The 26801-nt window shown below is 43.1% G+C and overlaps 1 protein-coding gene across 1 annotated transcript; it reads left to right on the top strand.

The window, feature by feature from the left end:
* LOC148521951 (protein kinase C delta type-like) lies at positions 1–23530 on the top strand. Its single transcript, XM_088474316.1, has 9 exons — positions 1–394; positions 15617–15717; positions 16563–16733; positions 16927–17018; positions 17853–17915; positions 18129–18267; positions 18710–18982; positions 20354–20753; positions 23280–23530. The coding sequence occupies exons 1-8, from the start codon at positions 1–3 to the stop codon at positions 20630–20632; spliced, it is 1512 nt and encodes a 503-aa protein (XP_088330442.1). The 3' UTR covers positions 20633–20753; positions 23280–23530.
* Positions 23531–26801: the final 3271 nt, after the last annotated feature.

Raw genomic sequence — 26801 nt, 5'->3', positions numbered from 1 at the left:
ATGGCGTCACATCTGGAGGAAGCCAGGAGCTCAGAGGATGAGGAGTTTTCTATCTACAAGAGAAGAAAGAAGATGATGGCTTTGAAGAAAAGAAAGATATCTGACAGTTTGGAGGAGTCTTGGGCGATCAAGAAGGCCAGAAAGAGGATTTCCACCGAGTCTCGCACGAAAGGAAGGAAGAAGTGCCTGCATGTGGAAAACAGCTCTGATGATGGGAGCCAGGAATTTTTTTCTATGGATTATACCAGCCAAAAGAGTGATAAGAGGAGGAAGAGAGAGGATCAGATAGAAGAAATTGGCATAGACAGTGGAATGATTGCAGACAGGAAGAGAAGGAAAACATCTGGGGAGGTCATTCGCTTTGGTGACTCTAGAAGGAGACAGGAACGAGCAGGTATGGCCGTATCAATATATTAGACATGACAACCAGTAGACTAGAATAATACAAACCTTACAAGAAAACAACAAAAACAATCTGGACAGTTTAGACCACTCCCATTATCCACAATTACCACACCCATTTCCTATGAGAATCACACATCCAACAAATTATGTACCTTTTGCCTGGTGGTAAATATGATAACCTTTATGAAGTAATTATTCAATATTATCTGAGGTAATCATTTATGGCCATCACATGCAGTATAACAATATTAGGATTTGCAGCTGAAATTATGAATATAATTAGAAATATGTGTTTAATTTGGCTAAAAGTCTTCTTTATCTGTTATTTTCCATCTCTTGGGTCTCTAACTGCTTGCTCAAGTTAGCATGGTCCAAGACTACATCTACTGCCCCTAAAGGGAATGTAATCATGGGTCCCACTTAGGGGTAAGGCCAACCACTAGTGAGGTGATATACTGCCATTAGTGGGGTTGTGGTAATTCCAACGAGAATTTGCTTAAGTGTAGTATATAAAGAAAAAGAGTTTCATATATTCTATGAAAAAGAACCACAGTAATGAAATGTGCCTAATCAATAAACAACCTTAATTTATATGGATTAACATATGCATTAATAAATACAAAAAATTTACTTTGCTGTTCAAGGGACTACCTAGGACTGTCTGTTATTAGTCTTTTTTTTACGCAGATAATGATCTCTGTTGCTTTTCCTAAAAATATCACAGTTGGGGCTTTATTCAGCAAACAAATTTCTACTAAACAATGCGGATATGAGTGTTACCACATTTTTCAGTACTATTCCCAATATACAGCAAAGTGTTACCAGAGAAGATAACGCAATTATCTTCTCCATTAATACCAGCTCGCACAGTATCACACTGTAGAGCGGAAGCCATTGCTCCCTACAGCTCTTTAACATTTTTGCAACTCATCAAGCATCAAAACATTAAATAAAGGTGTAGACGCTTATTTTATATAATGTCATCTCAGAATAGTGTCATATGAAGAAAAATCCTTCTTTCAGCCTGAAAACAACCAGGATAGAGGGATCTTGTACAATCAGTCCCTGTAGCTGTTCCCAGCAGTATAATGACACAGATTTGTAAAAAATGCATTTATATATATAGCTCATGCCTGAGCTTTTTCATATTGCGCCTCTTTATACACTCCTCTATAGAAACTCCAATTTGGAGATGGAGGAGCATGTTGGGAAGGTAAGCAGTATGTATTCAAGCCAGAGAAGCACTGGGAAGGCTACAACTGGCAGAAAAATGGGCGTGGTCACTTAAAAACGGGGCATGTCAATATGACACACCCCTTTATCGTAACTCTGACCATTCCTTTGCATATGCACCTTAACCCCAGTAGTGCCCCTTATACAGTACCCCCAGTATACAATGTCCCCAGTTGTGGTCAATCTTATGCAGGCCCATAGTAGTGCCCCTTTTACAGTACCCCCAGTAGTGGTCCCCCTTAAGCAGCCCCCCATTAGTTCCCCTTATACAGTACCCCCAGTATGCAATGCCCCAGTAGTGGACCCCCTTATGCAGCCCCTTATTAGTTCCTCTTATTCAGTGCCCCCAGTAGTGGTCCCCCTTATGCAGGCCCCCAGCAGTGATCCCCCTATACAGGGCACCCTGTAGTGGTTCTCCCTAATTAGTGCCCCCAGTAGTGGTCCCCTAGTAGTAAGCCCCTTATATAGTGCCCCCAGTAGTAGTCCCCAGTAGAGGTTCACCCTCCCGATGCAGTGCCCCCAGTAGTAGCCCCCCAGTAATGGTGTCCCCAGTAGTAGCAGCTCCTCCCGAGCAATGGTGCCCCCAGGAGTAGTAGCTCCCCCCCAGTAATGGTGCCCCCAGTAGTAGTAGGTCCCCCCCAGTAATGGTGTCCCCAGTACTAGTAGCTCCCCCCCAGTAATGGTGTCCCCAGTAGTAGTAGTCCCCCCCAGTAATGGTGTCCCCAGTAGTAGTAGCTCCCCCCCAGTAATGGTGTCCTCAGTAGTAGTAGCTCCCCCCCAGTAATGGTGTCCCCAGTAGTAGTGGCTCCCCCCCAGTAATGGTGTCCCCAGTAGTAGTAGCTCCCCCCCAGTAATGGTGCCCCCAGTAGCAGCTGCCCCCCAGTAATGGTGTCCCCAGTAGTAGTAGTCCCCCACAGTAATGGTGTCCTCAGTAGTATTAGCTCCCCCCAGTAATGGTGTCCCCAGTAGTAGTGGCTACCCCCCAGTAATGATGTCCCCAGTAGTAGTAGCCCCCCCCCCAGTAATGGTGCCCCCACTAGTAGCTATCCCCCCAGTAATGGTGTCCAATGCAAAACTAATCCATATGCACTGTCCATATGCAGCCCTGCAGCACCTCCACTCCAGTCCCTCCACACTACAGAATCCTATCTATGACACCTGACCTTCCCTGGCTGGCAGTCCCAACCAGTCCATAGCATCTGACAGTCACTGAATGGCAGCGCAGCAGCTGACTGAAACACGCACTAACTGTGAGATGCGGTAAGCAAAATCAATTAATTTAATTAGTTTTGCATTGGATTTACATGTAGAATATTATGGGATATTATTTAAAACAAAAACACTGTGCTGCTACTGCCAAATATATATAATATAAAAAAATGGGTATAAGCAGAGGGTGGCTTTAAAATGGTCTATCTATCTCATATCTATCTATCTATCTATCTATCTATCTATCTCATATCTATCTATCTATCTATCTATCTATCTATCTATCTATCTATCTATCTATCTATCTATCTATCTATCTATCTCATACAGTCAGGTGCATAAATATTGGGACATTGACAGATTTTTCATATTTTGGCCTCTATTCACCACAATGGCTTTGAAATGAAACAAACAAGATGTGCTTTAACTGCAGACTTTAAGATTTAATTTGAGGGTAATTACATCCAAATCAGGTGACCGGTGTAGGAATTACAACGGTTTCTATATGTGCCTCCCACTTTTTAAGGGGCCAAAAGTAATGGGACAAACTAAACAATCCTAAATCTAACTTTTACTTTTTTATACTTTGTTGCAAATCCTTTGCAGGCAATTACAGCCTGAAGTCTGGAACGCATAGACGTCACCAGACGCTGGGTTTCATCCCTGGTGATGCTCTGCCACCTCTACTGCAAATGTCTTCAGTTCCTGCTTGTTCTTGGGGCATTTTCGTTTCAGTTTTGTCTTTATCAAGTGAATTGTATGCTCAATCGGATTCAGGTCAGGGGACTGATTTGGCCATTGCATAACATTCCACTTTTTAGCCTTAAAAAACTCTTTGGTTGCTTTTGCAGTATGCTTTGGGTCATTGTCCATCTGCACTGTGAAGCGCCGTCCAATGAGTTCTGAAGCATTTGACTGAATATGAGCATATAATATTGCCCGAAACACTCAGAATTCATTCTGCTGCTTTTGTCAGCAGTCACATCATCAATAAATACAAGGGAACCAGTTCCATTGGCAGTCATACATGCCCACGCCATGATACTAACACCACCATGCTTCACTGATGAGGTGGTATGTTTTGGATCATGAGAAGTTCCTTTCCTTCTCCATACTCTTCTCTTCCCATCACTCTGGTACAAGTTGATCTTTGTCTCATCTGTCCATAGGATGTTGTTCCAGAACTGTAATGGCTTTTTTAGATGTTGTTTGGCAAACTCTAATCTGGTCTTCCTGTTTTTGAGGCTCACCAATGGTTTACATCTTGTGGTAAACCCTCTATATACACTCTTGTGAAGTCTTCTCTTGATTGTTGACTTTGACACATATACACCTACCTCCTGGAGAGTGTTCTTGATTTGGCCAACTGTTGTGAAGGGGTTTTTCTTCACCAGGGAAATAATTCTTCTGTGATCCACTACAGTTGTTTTCCGTGGTCTTCCGGATCTTTTGGTGTTGCTGAGCTCTCCGGTGCGTTCTTTCTTTTTAAGAATGTTCCAAACAGTTGATTTGGCCACACCTAATGTTTTTGCTATCTCTCTGATGGGTTTGTTTTGATTTTTCAGCCTAATGATGGCTTGCTTCACTGATAGTGACAGCTCTTTGGATCTCATATTGAGAGTCGACAGCAACTGATTCCAAATGCAAATGTCACACCTAGAATCAACTCCAGACCTTTTACCTGCTTAATTGTTAATGAAATAACGAGGGAATAGCCCACACCTGTCGATAAAATAGCTTTTGAGTTGATAGTCCCATTACTTTTGGCCCCTTAAAAAGTGGGAGGCACATATAGAAGCCGTTGTAATTCCTACACTGTTCACCTGATTTGGATGTAATTACCCTCAAATTTAAATCTGAAAGTCTGCAGTTAAAGCACATCTTGTTTGTTTCATTTCAAAGCCATTGTGGTGGTGAATAGAGGCCAAAATATGAAAATTCTGTCAATGTCCCAATATTTATGCACCTGACTGTATCTATCTGTCTCCTATATCTATCTATCTATCTATCTATCTATCTATCTATCTATCTATCTATCTATCTATCTATCTTTCTATCTGTCTATCGTGGGGTCCTGGGCAAGTTATAGATGATAATGTGGTTACTTCTACAACATATGACTTGCAGTAGTATGTGGCAATACAGGGGTGACAAAGGCTGATTGTCTCTGTAATATGTATGGGGGTATCTCTGTTCCGTGTATAGCTAATATATATATGGGGGTATCTCTGTTCAATGTATAGCTGTAACACGTGTTTTGGGAAATGCAGGGGAGATATGTGTGGGTGAGGGGGGTCGAGGGGGGCCCCCAGAGATATCAGTGTACCAGGCCGCAAGATTTCTGTTGGCGGCCCTGCCCATGGCTCAACTGAAGATATACCCTTAGTGACCTTCTGTAGCTTCTTTTCTGCTGTCATGTCCCCTCAATCTGTATATCCTCCCCCTCAACCTGATGGCCTTAGGTTATACTGTAGGTATGTGATTTATCCCTATGTTATTCATCTGCAGTCCTTTCACCTCTGCAGCTGCCTAGCACCACCTAGCCTTAAATTGCCCCACCAGCCATAATGCAATCACTATGAGGGGTATTCAATATGGGTGCGATAACATCGTTTTTGCGTTAATATTGCAATGATGAAGTCATTATCGCAGGTTTTACTTTTACACCCTATTCAATTTCAAAGACTTATCGCAGTTTTGACAAGTCTTTGATAAAAAACGGTGATAACTTTTCACCATTGAATAGGTGTCGAAAAAAAGTGCAGAATTGGGGTTTAGGGGTGCAGGCTTAAAAAAAATAGCCTGCACCCCTGAGATTGACATTTAAAAAAGAACTGTGTCAAAAAAAGTTAAAAAAAAAAAAACAGGGACACCCCAAAAAATGAATTTAAAAATTGGGTTGCAAAAAAAAAAAAAGGGAAACAATTGTTAAACAATAGGGAAATAGGTTCAGGGCTATTCTGCAAGTATGCGGCAGGTGTTTTCTAGAATAGATTTATAGCGGCAGGTGCACAAATGCAGAATTTTAAAAAAATTACTTTAGGGACACCAAAATTTGCTAGTACCCATTTTCATGTACCCCAAATTTGATGGGACCACTTAAAAAAATGAAAAAATATAACGTAAGTGCTCTTCTGCATCACTTCTTCAATGTCTGGAAAAAAACTCCTGCTGCGGCTATTTAAATCCCCGACTTTCAACTAATGGCTAAAACGGGGGTACCCATAGTGTTCCCCCATGTTTTTACAACTTTAGGGGGTCTTACAATTATTTTAAGGAAAAATTCGTAACTTTATGCAAATCCAACTTGGGAGTTTCCCGTTTTCGTTAATTTTATTTTGAATACGGGGATAAGCGGGAGCGCGCACCATACCTTCACGCAGAAAAAACTCCGATATGAAATGTTAACTTTGCCAGGGAAGTTAACCTTTCATATTGAATACCCCTCTAAGAGGGGTATTCAATATGAAACGTTAACTTCACTGCCGAAGTTAACGTTTCATATCGGAGTTTTTTTCTGCGTTAAAGTATCGGGCGCGCTCCCGCTTATCCCCATATTCAATATAAAATTATCGAAAACGGGAACCTCCGAAGTTGGATTTGCGTAAAGTTACGATTTTTTCCATAAAAAATTTGTAAGACCCCCCTAAAGTTGTAAAAACATGGGGGATCACTATGGGTACCCCCGTTTTAGCCTTTAAATGAAAGTCGGGGATTTAAATAGCCGCAGCAGGTGTTTTTTTCCCAACATTGAAGAAGTGTTGCAGAAGAGCACTTAGGTTATTTTTTTCATTTTTTTAAGTGGTCCCATCAAATTTGGGGTACATGAAAATGGGTACTAGCATATTTTGATGTCCCTAAAGTAAGTTTATTAAAAATTCTGCATTTGTGCACCTGCCGCTACTTTGCGCAATGAATAAAACACCTGCCCCATACTTGGGGACCCCACCAGAAATAATTTCGTTAGTTTGGTAATTTTTTTACATAATTTTTTTTTTTTAACCCCCCCAAATTTTTTTTTTTTTGTAATGGTGTCCCGATTTTATGGGGACATTTTTTTTTAACATTTCCTTTTAAGGGGACATTCCCAAAACTACAGGCTATTTTTTATAAGCCTACACCCCCAAACCCCTATTCTGCATTTTTTTCACTTGCTATAGTGATTTGAAAAATTATCCCTGTTTTTTTAAAAATGCCACTTGACCCCATTTAAGGAAAATAACGGGAATTTTCGGGAAATATGCCTGGGACCCCTAATGATGTCCAGACATGGGGGATCACTATGGGTAACCCCGTTTTTGCCTGCAAAAGAAAGTCGTGTTTTTAAATAGCTTTGCCAGGTGTTTTTTCCTGTCGCGGCTATTAGAAACCCCAACTTCCTTCAGTAGTTAAAAATGGGGGTACCCTAAGTGATCCCCCATATCTAGACATCATTAGGGGGGTCCCTAGAATATTTCCCGAAAATTCCCATTTTTGTTAACCTGTAAAAAAAATCTGTAAAAATTTAGAAAAAAAATGACATAATGTCCCCCTCCAGTAGCTAAACCAGCCCCAGGCTTGCCAGCCAGTGGTGGTTTCTAAAAATACGGGGACCAAAATGTGTAGGGTTCCACCGTATTTAGAAACCAACACCAGACTGCAGGGACAAGTGTTGGTTTTAAATATAGGGGGCAAAAACGACGTGGGGTACCCCCTATATTTAAGACCAGCACCAGACCCAACCGACCGGGGTGCAATGCCACAGCCCGGAGACCCAAACACCGGGGCTCCAGGTCCAAAGCATTACACCCCAAGTCGGTCAGCGCAAGCCGGTGATCTCGGGGGAGTCGGGGACCCCCCAAAAAAGGGTCCCCCCTCTCCCGAGCACCACAGGCTTACGCTGAAGCCTAGGGCTCATCCCCATACCCCTGGAGCGGTGGGTTTGGGGGTAATAGGGGGGCCAAATAATGTAAGACTATTGTACTTTACAGTGGAACTACAAGTGCCAGCATGCCTGCCATTTTGCACTTGTGGAACTACAAGTGCCAGCAGACATGCGGCACCTGTAATTTCACTGTAAAATAAATAGTTAAAAAAAGACAAAACACACACACCGTGATTAGTATAACTTTATTACATACACCTACCCATTCACACATACTTACCTATACCAGAAGTTTCTGTCCCCTTGTCCAGTAGATCCTTACAACTTGGCCCTGCAAGGAAGATTTCATACTCACCTACATCCAGCGCTGGTCTCCGTAGTAGTCCATGGGATTTAAAAAAAAATAAACGAGTTACCCGATCCACGCTACTAGCTATGTGTATGTGTGTTCTCACACATACACATGGCTCCCGAATGGCCACTGCCGGCACCTCACGGGGCATTGCAGTCCCGTCAGCCAATCAGCGGCAGCGCTGACTGTAGAGCGCCCGCTGATTGGCTCCGGCAACTGACAGTTCCCACGTGGTGTGACTCGACCACGTGGGAACTGTCAGTAGCTGGAGCCTATCAGCGGCAGCGCTACAGTCAGCGCTGCCGCTGATTGGCTGACGGGACTGCAATGCCCCGTGAGGTGCCGGCAGTGGCCATTCGGGAGCTATGTGTATGTGTGACAACACACATACACATAGCTAGTAGCGTGGATCGGGTAACTCATTTATTTTTTTTTAAATCCCATGGACTACTACGGAGACCAGCGCTGGATGTAGGTGAGTATGAAATCTTCCTTGCAGGGCCAGCTACCATGGATCTCTACTTGGACAAGGGGACAGAAACTTCTGGTATAGGTAAGTATGTGTGAATGGGTAGGTGTGTGTAATAAACTTATACTGGGCACGGTGTGTGTGTTTTGTCTTTTTTTAACTATTTATTTTACAGTGAAATTACAGGTGCCGCATGTCTGCTGGCACTTGTAGTTCCACAAGTGCAAAATGGCAGGCATGCTGGCACTTGTAGTTCCACTGTAAAGTACAATAGTTTTACATTATTTGGCCCCCCTATTACCCCCATACCCACCGCTCCAGGGGTATGGGGATGAGCCCCAGGCTGCAGCGTAAGCCTGTGGTGCTCGGGAGAGGGGGGACCCTTTTTTGGGGGGTCCCAGACTCCCCCGAGATCACCGGCTTACGCTGACCGACTTGGGGTGTAATGCTTTGGACCTGGAGCCCCGGTGATTGGGTCTCCGGGCTGTGGCATTGCACCCTGGTCGGTTGGGTCTGGTGCTGGTCTTAAATATAGGGGGTACCCTACGTCGTTTTTGCCCCCTATATTTAAAACCAGCACTTGTCCCTGCAGCCTGGTGTTGGTTTCTAAAATACGGTGGAACCCTACACATTTTGTTCCCCGTATTTTTAGAAACCACCACTGGCTGGCAAGCCTGGGGCTGGTTTGGCTTTTGGGGGGGGGACCTTATGTCATTTTTTTTCTAAATTTTTACACATTTTTTTAACAGGTTAACAAAAACGGGAATTTTCGGGAAATATTCTAGGGACCCCCCTAATGATGTGTAGACATGGGGGATCACTATGGGTACCCTCATTTTTAACTCCTAAAGGAAGTCGGGGTTTCTAATAGCCGCGGCAAGTGCATAAATGCGACTTTGAAGAAGGTGGTGCAGAAGAGCATTTAGAAAACTTTTTTGGGAAAAATAACTATGCCCAGCAAATTTGGGGTACTTGAAAATGGGGGTCAGCATATTTTAAAGTTGCTAAACATACTTGAAAAAATCGTGAAAAACCCACTTGCACAAGCAGCTGCAATGAAAAAAACACCTGGGGCATACTTGGGGACCCCCCAGAGTCAAGTTCGCTTATTTTCAACTTTGTTCCCCAACATTTTTTTTTTGGCCCCCAAATTCCAAGTGCTTTTTTTGGGCTGTCCCGATTTTTTTTTTTTTTTTGACACAGATCGTTTCAAGGGGTCCTTCTGAAGGGTGCAGGCTATTTTTTTTAAGCCTGCACCCCTAAACCCCAATTCTGCACTTTTTTTCGACACCTATTCAATGGTGAAAACTTATCCCCGTTTTTTAACTTCGACTTTTCAAAAATGCGATGTCTCTGAAATTGAATACGGTGTAAAAGTAAAACCTGCGATAATGACGTCATACCTCCAATATTAACGCAAAAACTGACTTATCGCTCCCATATTGAATACCCCTGTATGTGTCCGAGGGAGGGGGTGATTAATCCTTCTAGATGGAAAATGCAGCATTTCCCTTTTATCATGCATTGTTAGAGGATATCGGGCATAGGGGACTAGATAATGATAACCACACCCAGTGCTGTTACATGGCTATGGAAATAGGATGCTTAATGTAAAGGGGCAGCAGGCATAATTACTATGAGAAAGAGATTGTGCTCTCCTGCATGGGCACCTTACAGCTGACTACAATAGGTATATGTTTACTACTGAAGAGTATGTGGTTTTATCCAGTTATTTACATATGGGGCAGGATTTAGTGCAGTAAATGGTTTGTCACAACTAAATCTCTGATATCTTGAATCATAGTTAACATGACCTATTCCATTAGATACAAAATGCTCTGCTCCTGGGGTCCCACCTAATGTATGATTGCAGTCACCTGTGCTGAACTAGGTAATTGATGAGACAGGTGTATCAGCACAGGTGTCTGTAATCATAAATTAAGAGGGAAGTCCAGGAGCAGAGCATTTTATTCCTAATGGAATGGTCACTTTGGAGCATACTTACCGACTTTTCTGCAGGGGGCTTCGGGAGGGGGCTTCCAGGTCCGTCCAGCAGGGAGGGTGGGGGCGGTTTAGGTAGGCGGAGCGGGGGTGTGGCAACGCGATTGCATCATAGTGGCCCCAACCCCCACGCTTTAGAATGCTAATATTACTGGCATTATAAGGCGGGGCTACGATGACAATGAGAATCGCATCATCGCACCCCCGGACTGCCCACTTTCGTGGGTTTGCGAGGTGCCGGAGGCCATTCCGGGGGACTTGCCTAGTCTTGCGGGGTGCCAGGAGCAGCACCCGATTATCGGGAGAGTTCCGGGAGAGTAGACAAGTATGCGTTGGAGGGTCTGAGTTAAGCTGTCAGTAACCCGGGTTATATGAATAAATAGCATAATACATTCTGTTTGCTGCAACAAACTTTGCTGCATCTGTAAAACCATAATCTTAGCATGATAACAGCTGACTGCATGCAGCTGGGTAATGATCATGTGTCTGGTTTTAAATGCAGAGTGCAATGCGAGTTGGCCATAATAGCTCCAGCATTGCATATATGGAACTAAGGGCCTGAAACAGCATGGATCGCAATTGCAACTGCATACGCATATCGGTCAATGGTGCATACTGCGCATGTGTATGCACCGCAGTGCGCATGTGAAGGTTAGCATTGCATTTACACACGCAGATAGAAAGCCATCGCAGAGTGAGTGATGGGATGTCAGTGTTTGGGGGTGGTGACGAGGGAGTGGTAAGAGAAACCCAGGTGTGCCTGTCCGTTTGAACGCCATTACATGGGTGTGCATACATTAGCTACTGTGACGACATATGCAGCCTGAGTACTCACTGCATGCAACGGAACCTGCAATTCCTGAGACAGGAAAGATTCAGTATATAGGAAAGATTCCTGGACTGCACACCCTGAATATATATATAATATGCAGCTGTGGCTGCTCTTAACTATTTCTTTTACACTTCACTTTTCCTATTATGGCAGTGCCCTAGGGTGGCTTAGCTGGGCTAGTTTGGGGGTGTCCTGCACTCTGGATTTGACCCCTAGTATGTTAGGGACCTACCCTAAAGAGGTTACCTGGATGTGGAGGGTAGGCCCATAACCTTGGCCGTGATTATGCTAAAAACCTCTATCGATTGCAAAATTTGATAGGTCAGACCTGCTGTAATTCTGTGTGAGGGGCTGATGTTACTCATTGTTACCGATTTATACGCAGGACTGAGAGGTATTACGGATGTGAGAAAGCGGTAGTGGGCGTCTCTATGCTGGCTGAGTGGTTGCAAACATTAGCATATTTCGCAGCAGAACTGCATGCATTATCACAGCTACGATCACAATAGCGATCTATAATGAATCAGGCCCTAAATACAGATATCACCCACACGCTGAGTTGTATGCATCCTTGTGACTGGACTGCTACAATCTGTATGCTTGGCGTCATAGATGTCATTATTTTCAGTTCTCACTTGTGTCAGCCCTTTCCCTGGTGCAAGAGATCCTCCTGAATATATACAGGTGTATTTACACATATGCACAATCCCTGCATAGCCCACAATTATGTGGAGATGCTCCTAATAAGCTATATCTACTTGTTACTCATAGAGGAAACAATTCCATTGTAAGATGTTTCATTGTAGTTCCAGGGAGTATTTTAAATGTCAATACCCTTTAGCCACAACAAAATGGAGCACAGCATACAATCTGACCTCTACATTAATGAAATACATGGGGTATAACTGAATACTTTATAGCGTTTTTTATGTATTTAGGTCTGTTTACTGTAATATGCTCCAACTTGAGTTGCTGCAACTCCACATACTATTGCATGTTACCAGGGCCGGCTCGAGGAGGTGTCACGCCCTGTGTGGAGAGGGAATACGATGCCCCTCACCCTGCGCTCGGTGAAGTCGTGAGCGCCCAAAAAGGAGGCGTGGCCTAATTATCATAGACCATGCCCCCTAAGTGACACTAATTGGGGACGTGCCTGTATGGCACTTCTCCCATTTAACGTCAGGCCGGGGGCAAGCCCAGCACTCGTTCAGTAGCTGGGCTGCCCCCAGCCCTCTTCCTGCACTGAATTGTCCATTACTTTTCTATGGGGCCGGCACAGCTGCGGCGGTGGGAGTGTCCAACCTCCCGACCACCAGCGGGACCCTTCGGCCCGCGGGTTGAACAGCAGGGCAGTGCCCAAAAAACGGGACTGTCCCGCTGAGAATCGGGAAGATTGGCAGGGGTACGCCATCAATGGGGTGGCGCCCCTGTTTGACTGCAATGGTTGAACATGCCTCGTGCCAGCCCTGCATGTTGCTTTAGCCTTGACTTCTCATCTTGTGCTAATCCCTACTAACTACAATAGGTGCAAGGGGTACACCTGCTTTAGGACCCAGTGCTGAGGAGGGCTGATCTACCTTGTCAAAGTTATATGTGTTATATTTTTTACCATTGGGCAGTCTCGGACTGGAGCATGAAGGGCCCACCGGGGGAATGCAGTGATAGGGGCCCATATTTGGGGTTGTGGCCAGCCTCCACAGAGACTTGGCTAACCATTAAGAGTGCATGGTCTGGGTCCCTTGAATAATCTATATAGTAAATACTGCTAATGCATGCAAGATAATGTACAAGGTTAATAACAGCAATGCATTGTAGAAAATACATCATAGTTCTGTGCAGTATAATTTAACATATGTATAATTAATAATTCAAGTGTACAGTCTGGAACCTGAGCACTAGAGAAGAGGGTAGGCCCTTGGGCAGTGGGGCCCACCAGGGGTTTCCCCTGTACCCCTGGAGGCCAGTAATACACTGCCATTGGGTGCTACATAGGGGCCTTCTCAAACTTTTGCTATGGGGTCTTCAAATACCTACCTGACCCCACCTAGAGTTTATATGACGAAGGCCCCTGGCAAAATAAGGGACTAGCACTCCTCCCTCACAGTTATAGTACATTATTCCTACACAATATAATGTATAAAGTGCAATATAGCCCACAGGGGACAATTGTGCCTTCACATTGCCATTAATAAATAACACATATTCTAGAGACAACCAGGGTTACAGAGAGTTTTCAGGCATGCAGTTGTATGGGGACACGGGAAGTTACACACTGCGCAGCAGCACAGGCGCATTGTCAGGACTTGGGGCAGTCAGCACAGAATACCGGCGGTGCGAGTGATCACGGTATACAGCGCTCACTGCTCAGTCATTTCACATCTCCCATTCTGAGACCAACATAATAAACATAACCACTGTTGATCCCATGTAGCCATCCCCAATAAATAAATATACCTTCCATCCTATAAAGCCCATAATAACATCAATATTTAATAAATATCCCTCATCCCCACCTTAAATGAATAGACATTGCCAAGATGCCACTATTATATTAATATCCCTCATCATTAAATGAACAGTTCCCATCCACTGCTAAATGATTACCCCACCACACCAATAAATTAATAGCCCAGCCCACATCCCCATTACATTAAATAATAATAACTCCACACTAATAAATAGCCAAGTCCTCTATCCAATAACATTAAATTACTAACCCACATAATAATAATAAAATTAATAGCTCAGTCTCCTGCTTAAAAACAGTCTCCCTGCAGCCTGAGCTCAAGGGGCTCAGGGATGCTGTGTATTCTGGTCTCTCCCCATTTACATGCACTGCTCACCTGGCCAGCCCCGCAGGATTGCCCACTCACTGCTGCTGCTGGCTTTTTGCAGGGCTGATAAGTGTAAGTAAAATTATGTTTTGTACAGTTATAAAAATGGTGTATGTATATATATATATATATATATATATATATATATATATATATATATATTATATACACACACACTATATATCACTATAAAGTTTTTTTTACCTGTATAAAACTCTTCTTTTAAATTGTTCCAAAACTTATTGATTTATTAAATAATCAAATTATGTAAATAAGAACTATTACCCTTATTCAGTATAATGTCATTAATAATCTACATATTTATTAATTGTGTTTTACCAAATCAGGTGTAAATAGTTATTTACATAATTTGATCATTTAAAAAAAAAATCAACAATTTTGGGGTCATATTTGTAAAATATTAGCCAATTAAATTGTTAAGCAATGGGGCCCACTGAGGATATCCCAGATACACTGATGGTCAGCCCATCCAGCTATTATACAAATAATATTAAGCAACTGACCGGCACAAGGTGATGCAATATGACACCAGCCTGAGGTGCAAATACCCCTCCACAGCCCATCCCTGACCATTTTTCCAACAGTAGCAATTGATAACCCACTTTCCTCTGTATGGCTGAGTTTATGTGCTCTCTCTGTACACAACAGTATTCTGACTGCATTACAGTTACATAATGGTGTAATACAATACAATAATGTACATGCATTTTACATGTGCCTCTAAGAGCTCTATTTACTACAATCTGCATTGGGAATGCAGATTGTAGTGTGATATTACTCCGGTCAGCTGACATCCCATACTGCACTGGGACCCGGTCACCTGATGACTGGGCCGCAGTGCAGTAAGGGAGACCAGCTGACCGGAGGGAGGACATCACCGGAGCCCCGAACTCCGGTCCCTGGACTCAGGTAAGTACATTTTTTTATTTACTTTTTTTTTTTTTGTAGTGTATCAGCGTGTGGTCTGTTTAGACCACACAGCTGATCACTGGGGCCGTCTCCGGGCTCTGCTCTGCATGTTAGAGCGGAGCAGGAGTCCGGTAACCGGAGGAGACCCTGGATAATGCCACCTCCAGGTGGCGTTATTATCACAGGGCCTCCCCAGGTATATTTTTCACAATTTATTTTTAGTAACTTGCACACAAAATCGCATTTCCCATTCCAATTATGGGAAATGCGATCTGATTACTAAAAATAAGTGATACGTAGGGGTTGGAGTAGAATTTTACGAATTGTACTCCAATTTCCCTGTAGTAACTTTAGGTGAAACTAAAATATTGTGAAAAGGGTGTGAAAACACCCTTTTTCACTTAATTTTAGTAAAACTAATGATAATAAATAGAGCCCTAACTCTGAATAGTAAATGTTACATTGTTCACTTTTTTATCCCTTTAAGGAGGAAGTGGTGTTCAGGAAGCTGCTCCTGGAGAAACAGTCTCTACATACATCAAGAGGCTGTCCTTCTGCCATCTACTGGGCCAGGGCAGCTTTGGGAAGGTAAGTCATGTGACTGTGGTTACATAACTCAGGTAACAACTGTGTGACTCAGACATTGTAGTAAAGGAGGCATCATGAATATATTATCATTGTCACTCCATGTATGTCATTAAGCATCACCATAAAGCAGTGTGGCAGGGCCAGATTAAGGCTTGTGGGGGCCCCTTAAATTGCGGGGGCCCCTTCAAGCCACATGGAGCTTCCCCCCTTCCCCCTAAGCCTTCTGCCCTCCTACCCCCAAAGACTCTGCCGCTGACTTATCTGAGTGACGGCGTGCGGGCGTGACCTCCTCCAGGCAGAGCTGCTGCCTGGTCCTCCAGTCGATGTCACAAACGTAATGTGTCACGTGGCGCCGGTGAGAAGAAGACTCGGGAGCCGCTCTGAGCTGTATGCAGTGGCACTGTCACTGGACACCTGTTCTCGGCAGGGTCACACTGATCCAGTGTAGGGGCCCCTCCGTGTGTGGGGCCCAGGGACAACCACCCCGTCACCCCCCCCTTAATCCGGCCCTGCAGTGGGGGCAGGACTTAATGGCACTATTACCCTCAGTCACATCATTAATCTGGGAATATTCTGGATTCTCATTCCAGGAAAGTAGCCGGGTAGGCCTTACTCCTGTGCTGGCTGACTGCATATTACTATTGTCATTTACAGAAACATCATCCACAGTCTACTCTGTTATAGAATCAAATAATATGTAAAAATGACTTTTTTTTTTACTTTAATGACACTGGAAATACAATATACCGCTAACCTCTAAAGATATGGAGCTACCTGGATGCGTATGGAGGTAATAAAATGTAAGTAGAAATATGATTGTGTGTGTATGCCTCTATCACCTGTAGGTCCTGCTGGCTGAGGACTCTCTGACTGGTCAGCGATTGGCAGTGAAGGTCATCAGGAAGAGAAATCTGCTATTGAAGGACCCAGAGCTGGTGTTTGTGGAGCGCAGGGTGCTAGAGGTTGCGTCTGGTAGTGCCTTCCTCATCCATGGTCACCTTGCCTTCCAGACCACGGTACAGTGTATTTCTTATTAGTCAAGGATCATTAGTTGGGATTCTTTATTTATATTTACACATCTAACATATACAGGATTCATCTCTTCTTGGGTAATAATGTTACTATGAGTCAGTTCGCTCACTTGGAGTTGTTGCCATGTTCTCCTAATAAAATGTATTATATGACTATTGTGTGTGTCCAATGAAACAGAACCATCTATTTCTGGGTCTGGAATACGCGAGTGGCGGGGACTTATACCAGTTCCTGCAGAGGAAAGGCCGCTTGGACATCACCAGCGCAACGTAAGCACCTCAAATACAACAGACATGTACTGAAATGAACTGTAACAGTGTGTGCACAGATAGGGACAGTATAAGGGTTGTACACCTTTTGTAAATTCCCCTTAATATTTCCTACCCCTACACCTTTACCCAAAGCTGGGATGCTAGATGGCCCAGCAGCTAACATTACTGGGGTACCTTGTCCTTATCAATAGAGCTTGTTTAAGATAATAATACTCAGTTTTGAGCTGCATTACATCTGCATTGAAATGAGTTAGACTTAAATAAAATGCAGACTTTAATGTACATGCCCCCATCCCATACACCTGGGCCATCCTCTCCAGAGAATGGCAAATGTTCAATGTAATCTTTTCATTAAGGTACGGTCTGATCACCTTAATTAAGTCTTTATGTGGAATGTGAGTATGGATAGAATAACATGCAGGGGCACAGAGAGAAGGGGGAGCAGATACTAATTACCGGGACCTGGACTTGTTTGAGGGGCTTGGCAGGGTGCCTGGGCCAGCTGTCGAGGGGGATAAACACCCCCCTTTGCAGGTGCACATAGTATTTTCCACTAATTTTTTTCAGGGGGATTTGACCACACCCCCTATATATCACCTGGTCCCACCATTGTCTTGATAGCCCTGCTAACATATGGCCTATTAGATCATGGAATGTCTTGCATATATGTCAATGTGCTGATCATGTGGGGGCATAGTTGTGAGAATGTGTCAGTGATAATAGGGTGTCATGTGACAGGGGCAGTGTTATGACATGAGGGGGTAAGTGGGAATATCAGGTTTTCTACCTTTCTCTAATGTCAACAAGTTACAGTCATTTCCTCTCTTTAAGGTTCTACGCAGCTGAGATCACATGTGGTGTACAACACCTGCACTCTAAGGGTGTCATCCATCGGTAATTATACTAATAATTCCAATTTCATACATAATCAGGTCACAGTGATGTGCACTTTCTTATTACGCTTAAAGTAAGAACTGAAATCACTGTAATCACTAGGTGGCGCTGTCTGCAAAATGTGACTCCTGTAATACTACTGGTAATTCATGTACAGTATATATTTCTCACTAGACAAAACAGTTCTCATTTATTATAAATCTTTCTTTTTAGAGACCTAAAGCCAGATAACATCCTGATGGCAGAGTCTGGTCATCTGAAAATTGCTGATTTCGGCCTGGCAATCGATAACATCTTTGGTGACCAGACAGCCACAGCATACGCTGGAACCCCTGGATATATGGCACCAGAGGTGAGGGGTATAATATATTATTACTATCAGCAGCATATGTTCCGGCTTACGCCTGGCAGATGTCACATACACTTATTACATTATTAATCAATGTTTTTTGCCATTTGTTTTGACTGCAAAATACAGTGTATACATCACTTTTAGGCATAAAATGTAAAAATCTTTTCTAAAACATAGAGAAAACTCTCCATATGGAGAAAAAAATGGTTACACCACACACAAATAAAACATTATGACCATTCCTAGTCACGGTTGTGACGTTTTTAGCCACTTTAAGCAATTTGCGGCAAAGACTCAGCTAATAGAATGCTACCCAAAGTGTTACCTACTGACAGAGGTGGGATGATAATAGCAAAGAACTAGTGCCAATGAGACACAGACACATGGCATATAGTAGATAATGATAGAGTAACAATGTGCTATAATATCTCTCTTATGGTAGATGCTGGCAGGAGAGGAGTACAACGCTGGAGTGGATTGGTATTCATTTGGTGTCATCATTAATGAAATGATTACCGGAACCCGTCGCTTCCATCCCAGACGGTTCCACGAGGCAGAAGCTGTGGCTAAAGACATCATTAAGCAGCTCCTGTGTAAAAATCCATCCAGGCGTTTGGGAGTCACCGGAAACATCCGCCAGCATCCTTTGTTCCAGCGTATGGATTGGGTCTCGCTGGAAGCCCTTAGACTCCCACCACCACATGTCCCTGACCCAGTAAGTATAGGAAAAAAAGCAGTTTTGCACAATTAATGCATTTAAAGATAATAAGGGTCATTTACAAATATAATAAAAAGATGAAAGTCAACTATCATTTTATGATGAGAGGACATCGCTCAGCCTATCCACATGGTGATCACTGTGGCATTACCTGCTTTATTTAGCTAGTGAAATAAATGCAATCACATTGCACCCATATGTAGTAAGTGATTTCATGTACATTATTATATTGAGTCCAGCCACTGCCAACATGGAACTCCGGAGAGCTAAGTATTGAACATGGGTGCAGGGTGTATGGTCAGGGTAGCTACTAGGGGGGCACGTGCCCTTGACGCTGGTCTTGGGGGCACTGAGAACAAGCTGTTGAGCGGGGGCCTAGGTACCTGGCTGTTAGTGTGGGTTTGGAGCCACACGCCAGGACTGGCAGGCAGCCGCCCGCTGCCCTGCAGAGACACAGAGCTGCAATCATTCTCTTGTAGCGCCAATTGAGAGCCAATCAGAACTCATGGGCCAGCTGCAAATCAGCAGCGGCTGCCAGTCTGCAAGTTCTGATTGGCCCATGACCGGTATCGCATTAGAATGATGGTGGTGTTTGTCTCTCAAGGGCTGTGGACGGTTGCCTGCCAATGCAGGCATGTGGCCCCAAATCCTTAGCTGGAAAGCAAGCTTGCCAATGCGGCGTGCAGCTCCAAATTTTAGGGTGAGAGGCTTCAAATCCTGGGAACAAGGTGAGAGGCTTCGGGGAAGGAAGGGGGATATAAATGTGCAAGGTGCATTATGGTGGGTTAATGTGTAAAGGGTATTACTGTGGCAAAATGTGTAAGAGGGCATTATTATGGCATAATGTGTAAGGGGCATTACTGTGGCATAATGTGTAAGGGGTATTAAGGTGGCTTAATGTTTAAGGGGCATTACTGTGGCATAATGTGTAAGGGGCATTAGTGTGACATAATATGTTGTAAGGGACATTACTGTGGTATAATGTGTTGTGGGCGTTACTGTGTGGCGTAATGTAATACATGAAACAACACAATTTTTTCAGGAGTGCACATGCATTGCACGTAAAAAAATGTCTTCTTTGTTGTTTTTTTGGGGGGGAGGGGCCAAATTACTGCCTTCCCGCGGGTGTGAAAAATCCTAGTTTTGGCCCTGGTATGGTTTGGGCGCCAGTAGACTTTGCAGCCTACAATATATGCACCGCACACCCCGCACCCTTTATAGAGAGGCAGAACCACACTACATTAGTCTGTGCTATCAGCGGATCCATAGATACATGTCACATCTTACTTTTTTCTAACACTTTTAGCTTTTATGAATTTGAAATCAGATTTGAGTACATGGATGTTTATTTGTCTCTTCTTCCTGTAGCCCACCATTGAACACAGCTCCAGAGGATGTAACATCGAGGAGATGGAAGCAGCAGAGGCTCAGATAACACCACTGAGCTCAATGGACCAGGAGCTGTTCAGAGGGTTCTCATATGTGGGCTCCAACTGGAGGACCATCCCCAGAACACCAGCCTTCCAACTGCATGGAGCGAGATGGCCTAACACCTGGAAGATGGTTATGGAACGAAGAGATGGTTTTAAGCTGATGGTTTTCGTATTCATGTTTATATTGTATGTGTATATTCTCTTTATAAGTTAAGAGTATAATTTTAACACATTTTCTTTTCTATTCTTCTGAGGTCACCTCTGAGGATGTGCTCTACAGATTATGCCACCACCTCCCAGCAGGAATAGTTTAGACTTCTCGCTGGATGAAGAAGGTAAATTCTAAGAGGGTGACTTATACATCTCAGGGCTCATGTCTGTCACTCAGCAAATCAGTTGATTGATGCTGGTGATAATATTGAACTTTGAGTTTTTATAGTCAGCTCCTCTATGAAAGTGTCTTAATTATTAGATTCATACACAGCCATGGTTGTTCATGAGATCTCTGTTGGCATTTTAATATAGAGTACCCCATACTTCAATCTCTGTAATTCAAAATCAGGCCCCATATCTCTGATGACATTATAATGTAAAATATTCCCCTCCTTACCAATCTCTGCAATAATGCTAAATGAGACCGTAGATCTCTAGCAGCACAATATAATATACATAATATAATACAGCATAATATAATTTAAATCTACCTTCTATATAATATAATATAAAATCAGATCTCTGAAGTAATTATGAGACTGAGCCAGCGCCGTTTCTAGAGAGGAGGGGGCCCGTGTGCAGTCTCCGACATAGGCCCCTTCCTCTCCGCCCGGCGGCCGGCAGTGCACTGAGCTGTGCGCGGCCAGCGCTGGAGGTATAGACTCTGGGCACTGCAGAGGCGGCCATTTTCCCTGTACTGCGCATGCGCAAACAACAGGAAAATGGCCACCATGGTCGTTTTACAGCGCAGGACCCCCGCACTGATGTGCGACTCTGGAGAGGTACGTAATATTATGGGTGCAGGGTGTGCAGTGCGTTGCCCCCTTTGACCCAGGGGCCCATGTTCCCCGCACAGCCTGCACCCATTATAGATACGCCCCTGGACTGAGGGCCTGATTCAGAGCTGGAATTTGTGGACGGTCGTTCAGAAAAAGGGGCTGGCTATTTAAATTGAGCGCTCGCTCTTTGCGGTCTGTTGACGCCTCTATGTCTGAGCGAGCGAACAAAACATGCGCTCGCTATTTTGTAAAGATGCCCCTTGGCCGCTCGCATCATACGTCATCTCCGCTATTTATTAGATTAATCGAGTACATCGAAAGGCGTATGAACTGCTCGCTATTCTTCTGGTAGCATTTTCCTACCGCAATCATGCGAGCAGTTCAGACTAAAAGACAACCAAGTGACGTGGTCGATGACGCTGCTTTGTTAATTATGCACACCCTTAAAATGCCCGTTTTGACCATTTGGCACTCCTGCGTTCGGATCTCCACTCCCAGTTTTCAAGCACCTTCCCCTGTTACCACCCACAAATGCCTCATCATGTCACTCAAATTAGCAGGCATTCGCTATTTTGTGAGCAGACGATTTCCGACCGCACTGACTGGTTGGCGAACATCACTCGGAGCGAACGAGCGCCTGCTTACGAGCGGCTCTGAATCAGGCCCTGAGCCCACTTCCAAAAGTTTATTGGTATAATTATTATGAAATTAGATCACATATCTGTAGGGTGAAACAATTAAATAACTTACCCCTCCTGTGGTGTCTTGCTGTCTGTCTGTGCACTGTACAGGCCATGTGACAGCAGCCTGCACTCTGATTAGTGGATAGTTTCAGACATTCACTAATTAAAGTATGGAGACCTCCAGCTACTCCATCTTGTGAATGACCAGCACCATCCACCAATCAGTTTGCTACTGTGTAAGAAGATCTCATACCCAGTTACTGTGCAGCCACACAATGTATGACTGAACTTGGGGAAGGGGATGGCCTATCCCATTTGGTAACGCGCCTGCTGTCTATGTGATATTAGGTAATGCAGGATAGGGAATATATTAACTCACATACTGATTAAATAAGTAAATGAACAATAACATCCTGTGCATCCCTTGTTTCATCATATAGGGGCCTATTCATCATCACTTAATTTCTATAAAAGCAGGGGAAAATGAACATTTTCACCTGCAATTGTAGAAATTAAGTTATCGGGCCATTCATCAAGAAGGTATCCGTGATATCTCCTGCTTACCTTCCTCTCGCTGAATGGGCCACTGTCCCCATACACTAGTATGGGGTCAGAATTAATCAAGCTCCGAAAATACAATATTTTCAAGGCTTGAGTGCAGGAGTATTCGCCATCTTTAGATGACAAGTGCTCTGGCTCCGGGCTCGCAACCTACTCCTTCCTATGGGAAGGAGTCCCGTATAGCGAAGAGGGTTCTTTCGGATCCCTCCACCCCTGTCTGACTCCTTCCTCTAGACGACGGGGCTCTTGTGCGCATGCGTGACCTGTAGGTTACGCATGTGCACTTGTCTCACTGCTCTGAAAGGAACAGTGAAACAGTTCGGGGAGACAGCTGATTTTCGGATAAGCTGTCTCCACGCTTGCATCGAGTTAGAATGTTAATTATCGGGGTCGGAATCCCGATAATTAATATCATGAATAGTCACAATATGAGAGATCTAATGATGAGGGTGCTGGGTATAGAAATAAGACATATTGATAGGAGATGACAATGCATGTTGGAGACCTTCTGCATCCATAGTGCAGGATCACACAGCAACAAACAGAATAAGATACTGTAGTGTGTGTGTTTTTTACCATAGAAAACACACATTAAAGTCTTACTTTTTTTTTTGTTATTACACAGCACTTCAGAACCATGATGAAGAAAAGAAGAACATGTTTATGTTTTTAGAATTTTTAAAACATGTTTATATTTTTTGTATTTTTACATTTTCTACAAATAATTTAGATACATTAGATGTTATTACTATTATTATTATTTAATTGTTATTACTATTATTATTCCTATTATTTTTATTATCATTTGAACTATTATTACTACTATTATTATTGCTAAGGGGAAGGGTTAAGGGGAGATTTAATCGGGGATAGATGAGTTAGGATGGAACTAATATTATTAATAATAATAATAATAATAATAATAATAATAAAAAAAAAAGAAACATCAAAGGTGTGTGACTGGCCGGCTATATAGGGGAGGTGGAGGCCGAGTTTTATTATTATTATTATTATTATTATCATTACTTCTACTACTATGGCTATTATTGCTAAAGGGAGGGCTTAAGGGGAGAGTTAATAGGGGAGAGAGGAGTTAGGGGAGACCAGGGGAGAAGAGAGATTATTTAAACTAATAACAATAATTATAATAATAATAAACATCAAAGGAGTGTGACAGGCCGGCTATTTAGGGGCGGTGGAGGCCGGGTTTTATTATTATTATTATTACTACTGCTAATTTTGCTATAGGGAGGGGTTAAGGGGAGAGTGAATAGGGGAGAGAGGAGTTAGGGGGGACCAGGGGAGAAGAGAGATTATTTAAACTAATATCAATGATTATAATAATAATAAACATCAAAGGAGTTTGACTTGCCGACTATTTAGGGGAGGTGGAGGCCGGGTTTTATTATTATTATTATCATTACTTCTACTACTATGGCTATTATTGCTAAAGGGAGGGCTTAAGGGGAGAGTTAATAGGGGAGAGAGGAGGTAGGGGGGCCAGGGGAGAAGAGAGATTATTTAAACTAATAATAATTCTAATAATAATAAATATCAAAGGAGTGTGACTGGCCGGCTATTTAGGGGTGGTGGAGGCCGGGTTTTATTATTATTACTATTACTACTGCTATTATTGCTGAAGGAGGGGTTTAAGGGGAGAGTGAATAGGGGAGAGAGGAGTTAGGGGAGACCAGGGGAGGAGAGATTATTTAAGCTAATAATAATTATAATAATAATAATAAACATCAAAGGAGTGTGTGACAGGCCGGCTATTTAGGGGAGGTGGAGGCCGGGTTTTATTATTATTATTATTATTATTATTACTACTACTAATGCTATTATTGCTGAAGGGAGGGGTTAAAGGGAGAATAAATAGGGCAGAGAGAAGTTAGGGGGTCCAGGGGAGAAGAGAGATTATTTAAACTAATAACTATAATAATAATAATAATAATAATAATAATAATAATAATAATAATAAATATCAAAGGCGTGTGACTGGCCGGCTATTTAGGGGTGGTGGAGGCCGGGTTTTAACTAAAACATGGTAAATATGTGTCCATATAAAAATAAAACCTACAGTTTGTGTTTTAGTTATTTACAAAAAAAATTGACAGTACATATCTCTGTTACTGTCATTATTGTTATTACTATTATTATTGCAATTATTATTGTTAGCATATGAAAGAAATATGACCTAATGTTAAGGGTAGATTGAATAGGAGAGAGATGAGTTAGGGGGACCAAGGGAAAAGAGAGAAGAACTTGGATTTGTTCCCTATGATGGAGTAAAAGGAGTAATAGCTAGAGGGAGAAGAAGTAGGATAGGAGACAGGGTTAGAAGGTGGCAGGTAGAGATTTCCTATCTGATAGATTCTATGTTGGAGGTGAATAGATGACAAAGTCAGAGGCAGATAGAGGAGGAGATATAGGCAGATAGGGAAGGAGATATAGGAGTGGGGGAGGGCAGAGAAGGTGGTGATGAGACACTGGTAGTTGGAGGATTTGGAGGAGATGAAAGCCTTGAAGAACACACCATCACCTGGTTGAGTGAGTAGAAAAGAGGTCACCGTAGTAGAGAGCTTTGGGAGAAAGCCAGGTTTAGTGATGTTGAGGAGGAAGATGAATAGGTCATTAATGGGGGCCATTTTATTATTAACTACAAGTTTAAAATGTGTTATTTCCAGTATATAAACTTGCTATTAAAACTAATAATAATAATTATAATAATAACAGTATCAAAGGAGTGTGACTGGCCGGCTATTTAGGGGTGGTGGAGGCCGGATTAAATAAAACATGGTATTATAAAACAGTTTGTATTACACTTTTTTTTAATTGACAGTACAAATCAGTGTTACTGTTATTATTATTATTATTATTATTATCTGAAAGAAATATTACTTAACATTAAGGACCGTATTCAATTGCCGGCGAAAAGTCCCAGACTTTTGGCATGCCTGAGATTTCTCCGTCATCGCTTGCTTTGCCTCCGGAAAAGTATCGCTCTCGTTACCACTTTTCGCCCTATTCAATCGCAAAATATGCGAGAACGCATCCTGGCGAAACTCAAATCGTCGAAAAGTCCTTTCAGAAATGGGGAAATCATCCTGGCACCCCCCAAAAGATGCACTGACATGGGGGATCACTATGGATCCCCCCGAATAGCCCTGCTGAAGGTATTTGGAGTGCTTAAATGCTCTCAATTAGTGCTATTTAGCGTCTTTGCATAAGTGGTGAAGAATAGCATCATAAGGTTTTTAAGGAGAAAATAAGCAGTCCCTACAAATTTGGGGTACATGAAAATGGGTGCAAGCATGGTTAATAATCGCTAGAGTGCGTTTTTCAAAAAATATAAAAAATGCACCTTCAGCAAACACCTGCAATCCAAAAAACACATGGGGAATACTTGGGGGACCCCCTGGAGTCTATTACACTAGTTTTTAAGTTTGTCCCCCAAATTTAGTTTTTTTCGCCCCCAAAACAAAATAATTTTTAAGCTTTTTTGGACACAGTTTACCTTTGAGGGACTGTCCCAAGGCTGAAGGTGTGCTCCAGCAACTTTGCACCCCAAACCCCCAATTCTGCACTTTTTTCCGACTCCTTTCAGAGGCGAATCTTTCCCGCTGGTTACAAGGCACAGACTTTTCGCACCGGCAAAAAGTCTTTAGAATTGACTACAGGGAAAAGTTCTCGCCTGGCGAAATGAAATCACCAGTGAGAACATTTCGCCGATCTTGGCTTTTCGCCGGCAATTGAATACGACCCTAAGGGTAGATTGAATAGGGGAGAGATGAGTTAGGGGGACCAGGGGAGAAGAGAGAAGAACTTGGATTTGTTCCCTATGATGAGGATGACGGAGTAAAAGGAGTAATAGCTAGAGGGAGAAGAACTAGGATAGGAGACAGGGGCAGAAGGTGTCTGGCAGGTAGAGATTTCCTGTCTGATAGATTCTATTTTGGAGGTGAAAAGATGACAAAGTCAGAGGCAGATAGGGAAGGAGACATAGGCAGATAGGGAAGGAGATATAGGCAGATAGATAAGGAGATATAGGCAGATAGGGGAGGAGATATAGGCAGATAGGGAAGGAGATATAGGCAGATAGATAAGGAGATATAGGCAGATAGGGGAGGAGATATAGGCAGATAGGGAA

Source organism: Taudactylus pleione, unplaced genomic scaffold (genome assembly GCF_031769625.1).
Source record: "Taudactylus pleione unplaced genomic scaffold, aTauple2 ptg000154l, whole genome shotgun sequence".
NCBI classification, from domain to species: domain Eukaryota; kingdom Metazoa; phylum Chordata; class Amphibia; order Anura; family Myobatrachidae; genus Taudactylus; species Taudactylus pleione.
This window is presented reverse-complemented; position numbering and strand designations above follow the sequence as displayed.

Bases quoted from the DNA above. Each gene is read 5' to 3' on its own strand.
- LOC148521951 (XM_088474316.1), top strand. From the start codon at position 1: ATGGCGTCACATCTGGAGGAAGCCAGGAGCTCAGAGGATGAGGAGTTT. The intron at 15,718-16,562 runs GTAAGTCATGTG...TATCACCTGTAG, and splicing joins GCCAGGGCAGCTTTGGGAAG to GTCCTGCTGGCTGAGGACTC. The intron at 17,916-18,128 runs GTAATTATACTA...CTTTCTTTTTAG, and splicing joins TCTAAGGGTGTCATCCATCG to AGACCTAAAGCCAGATAACA.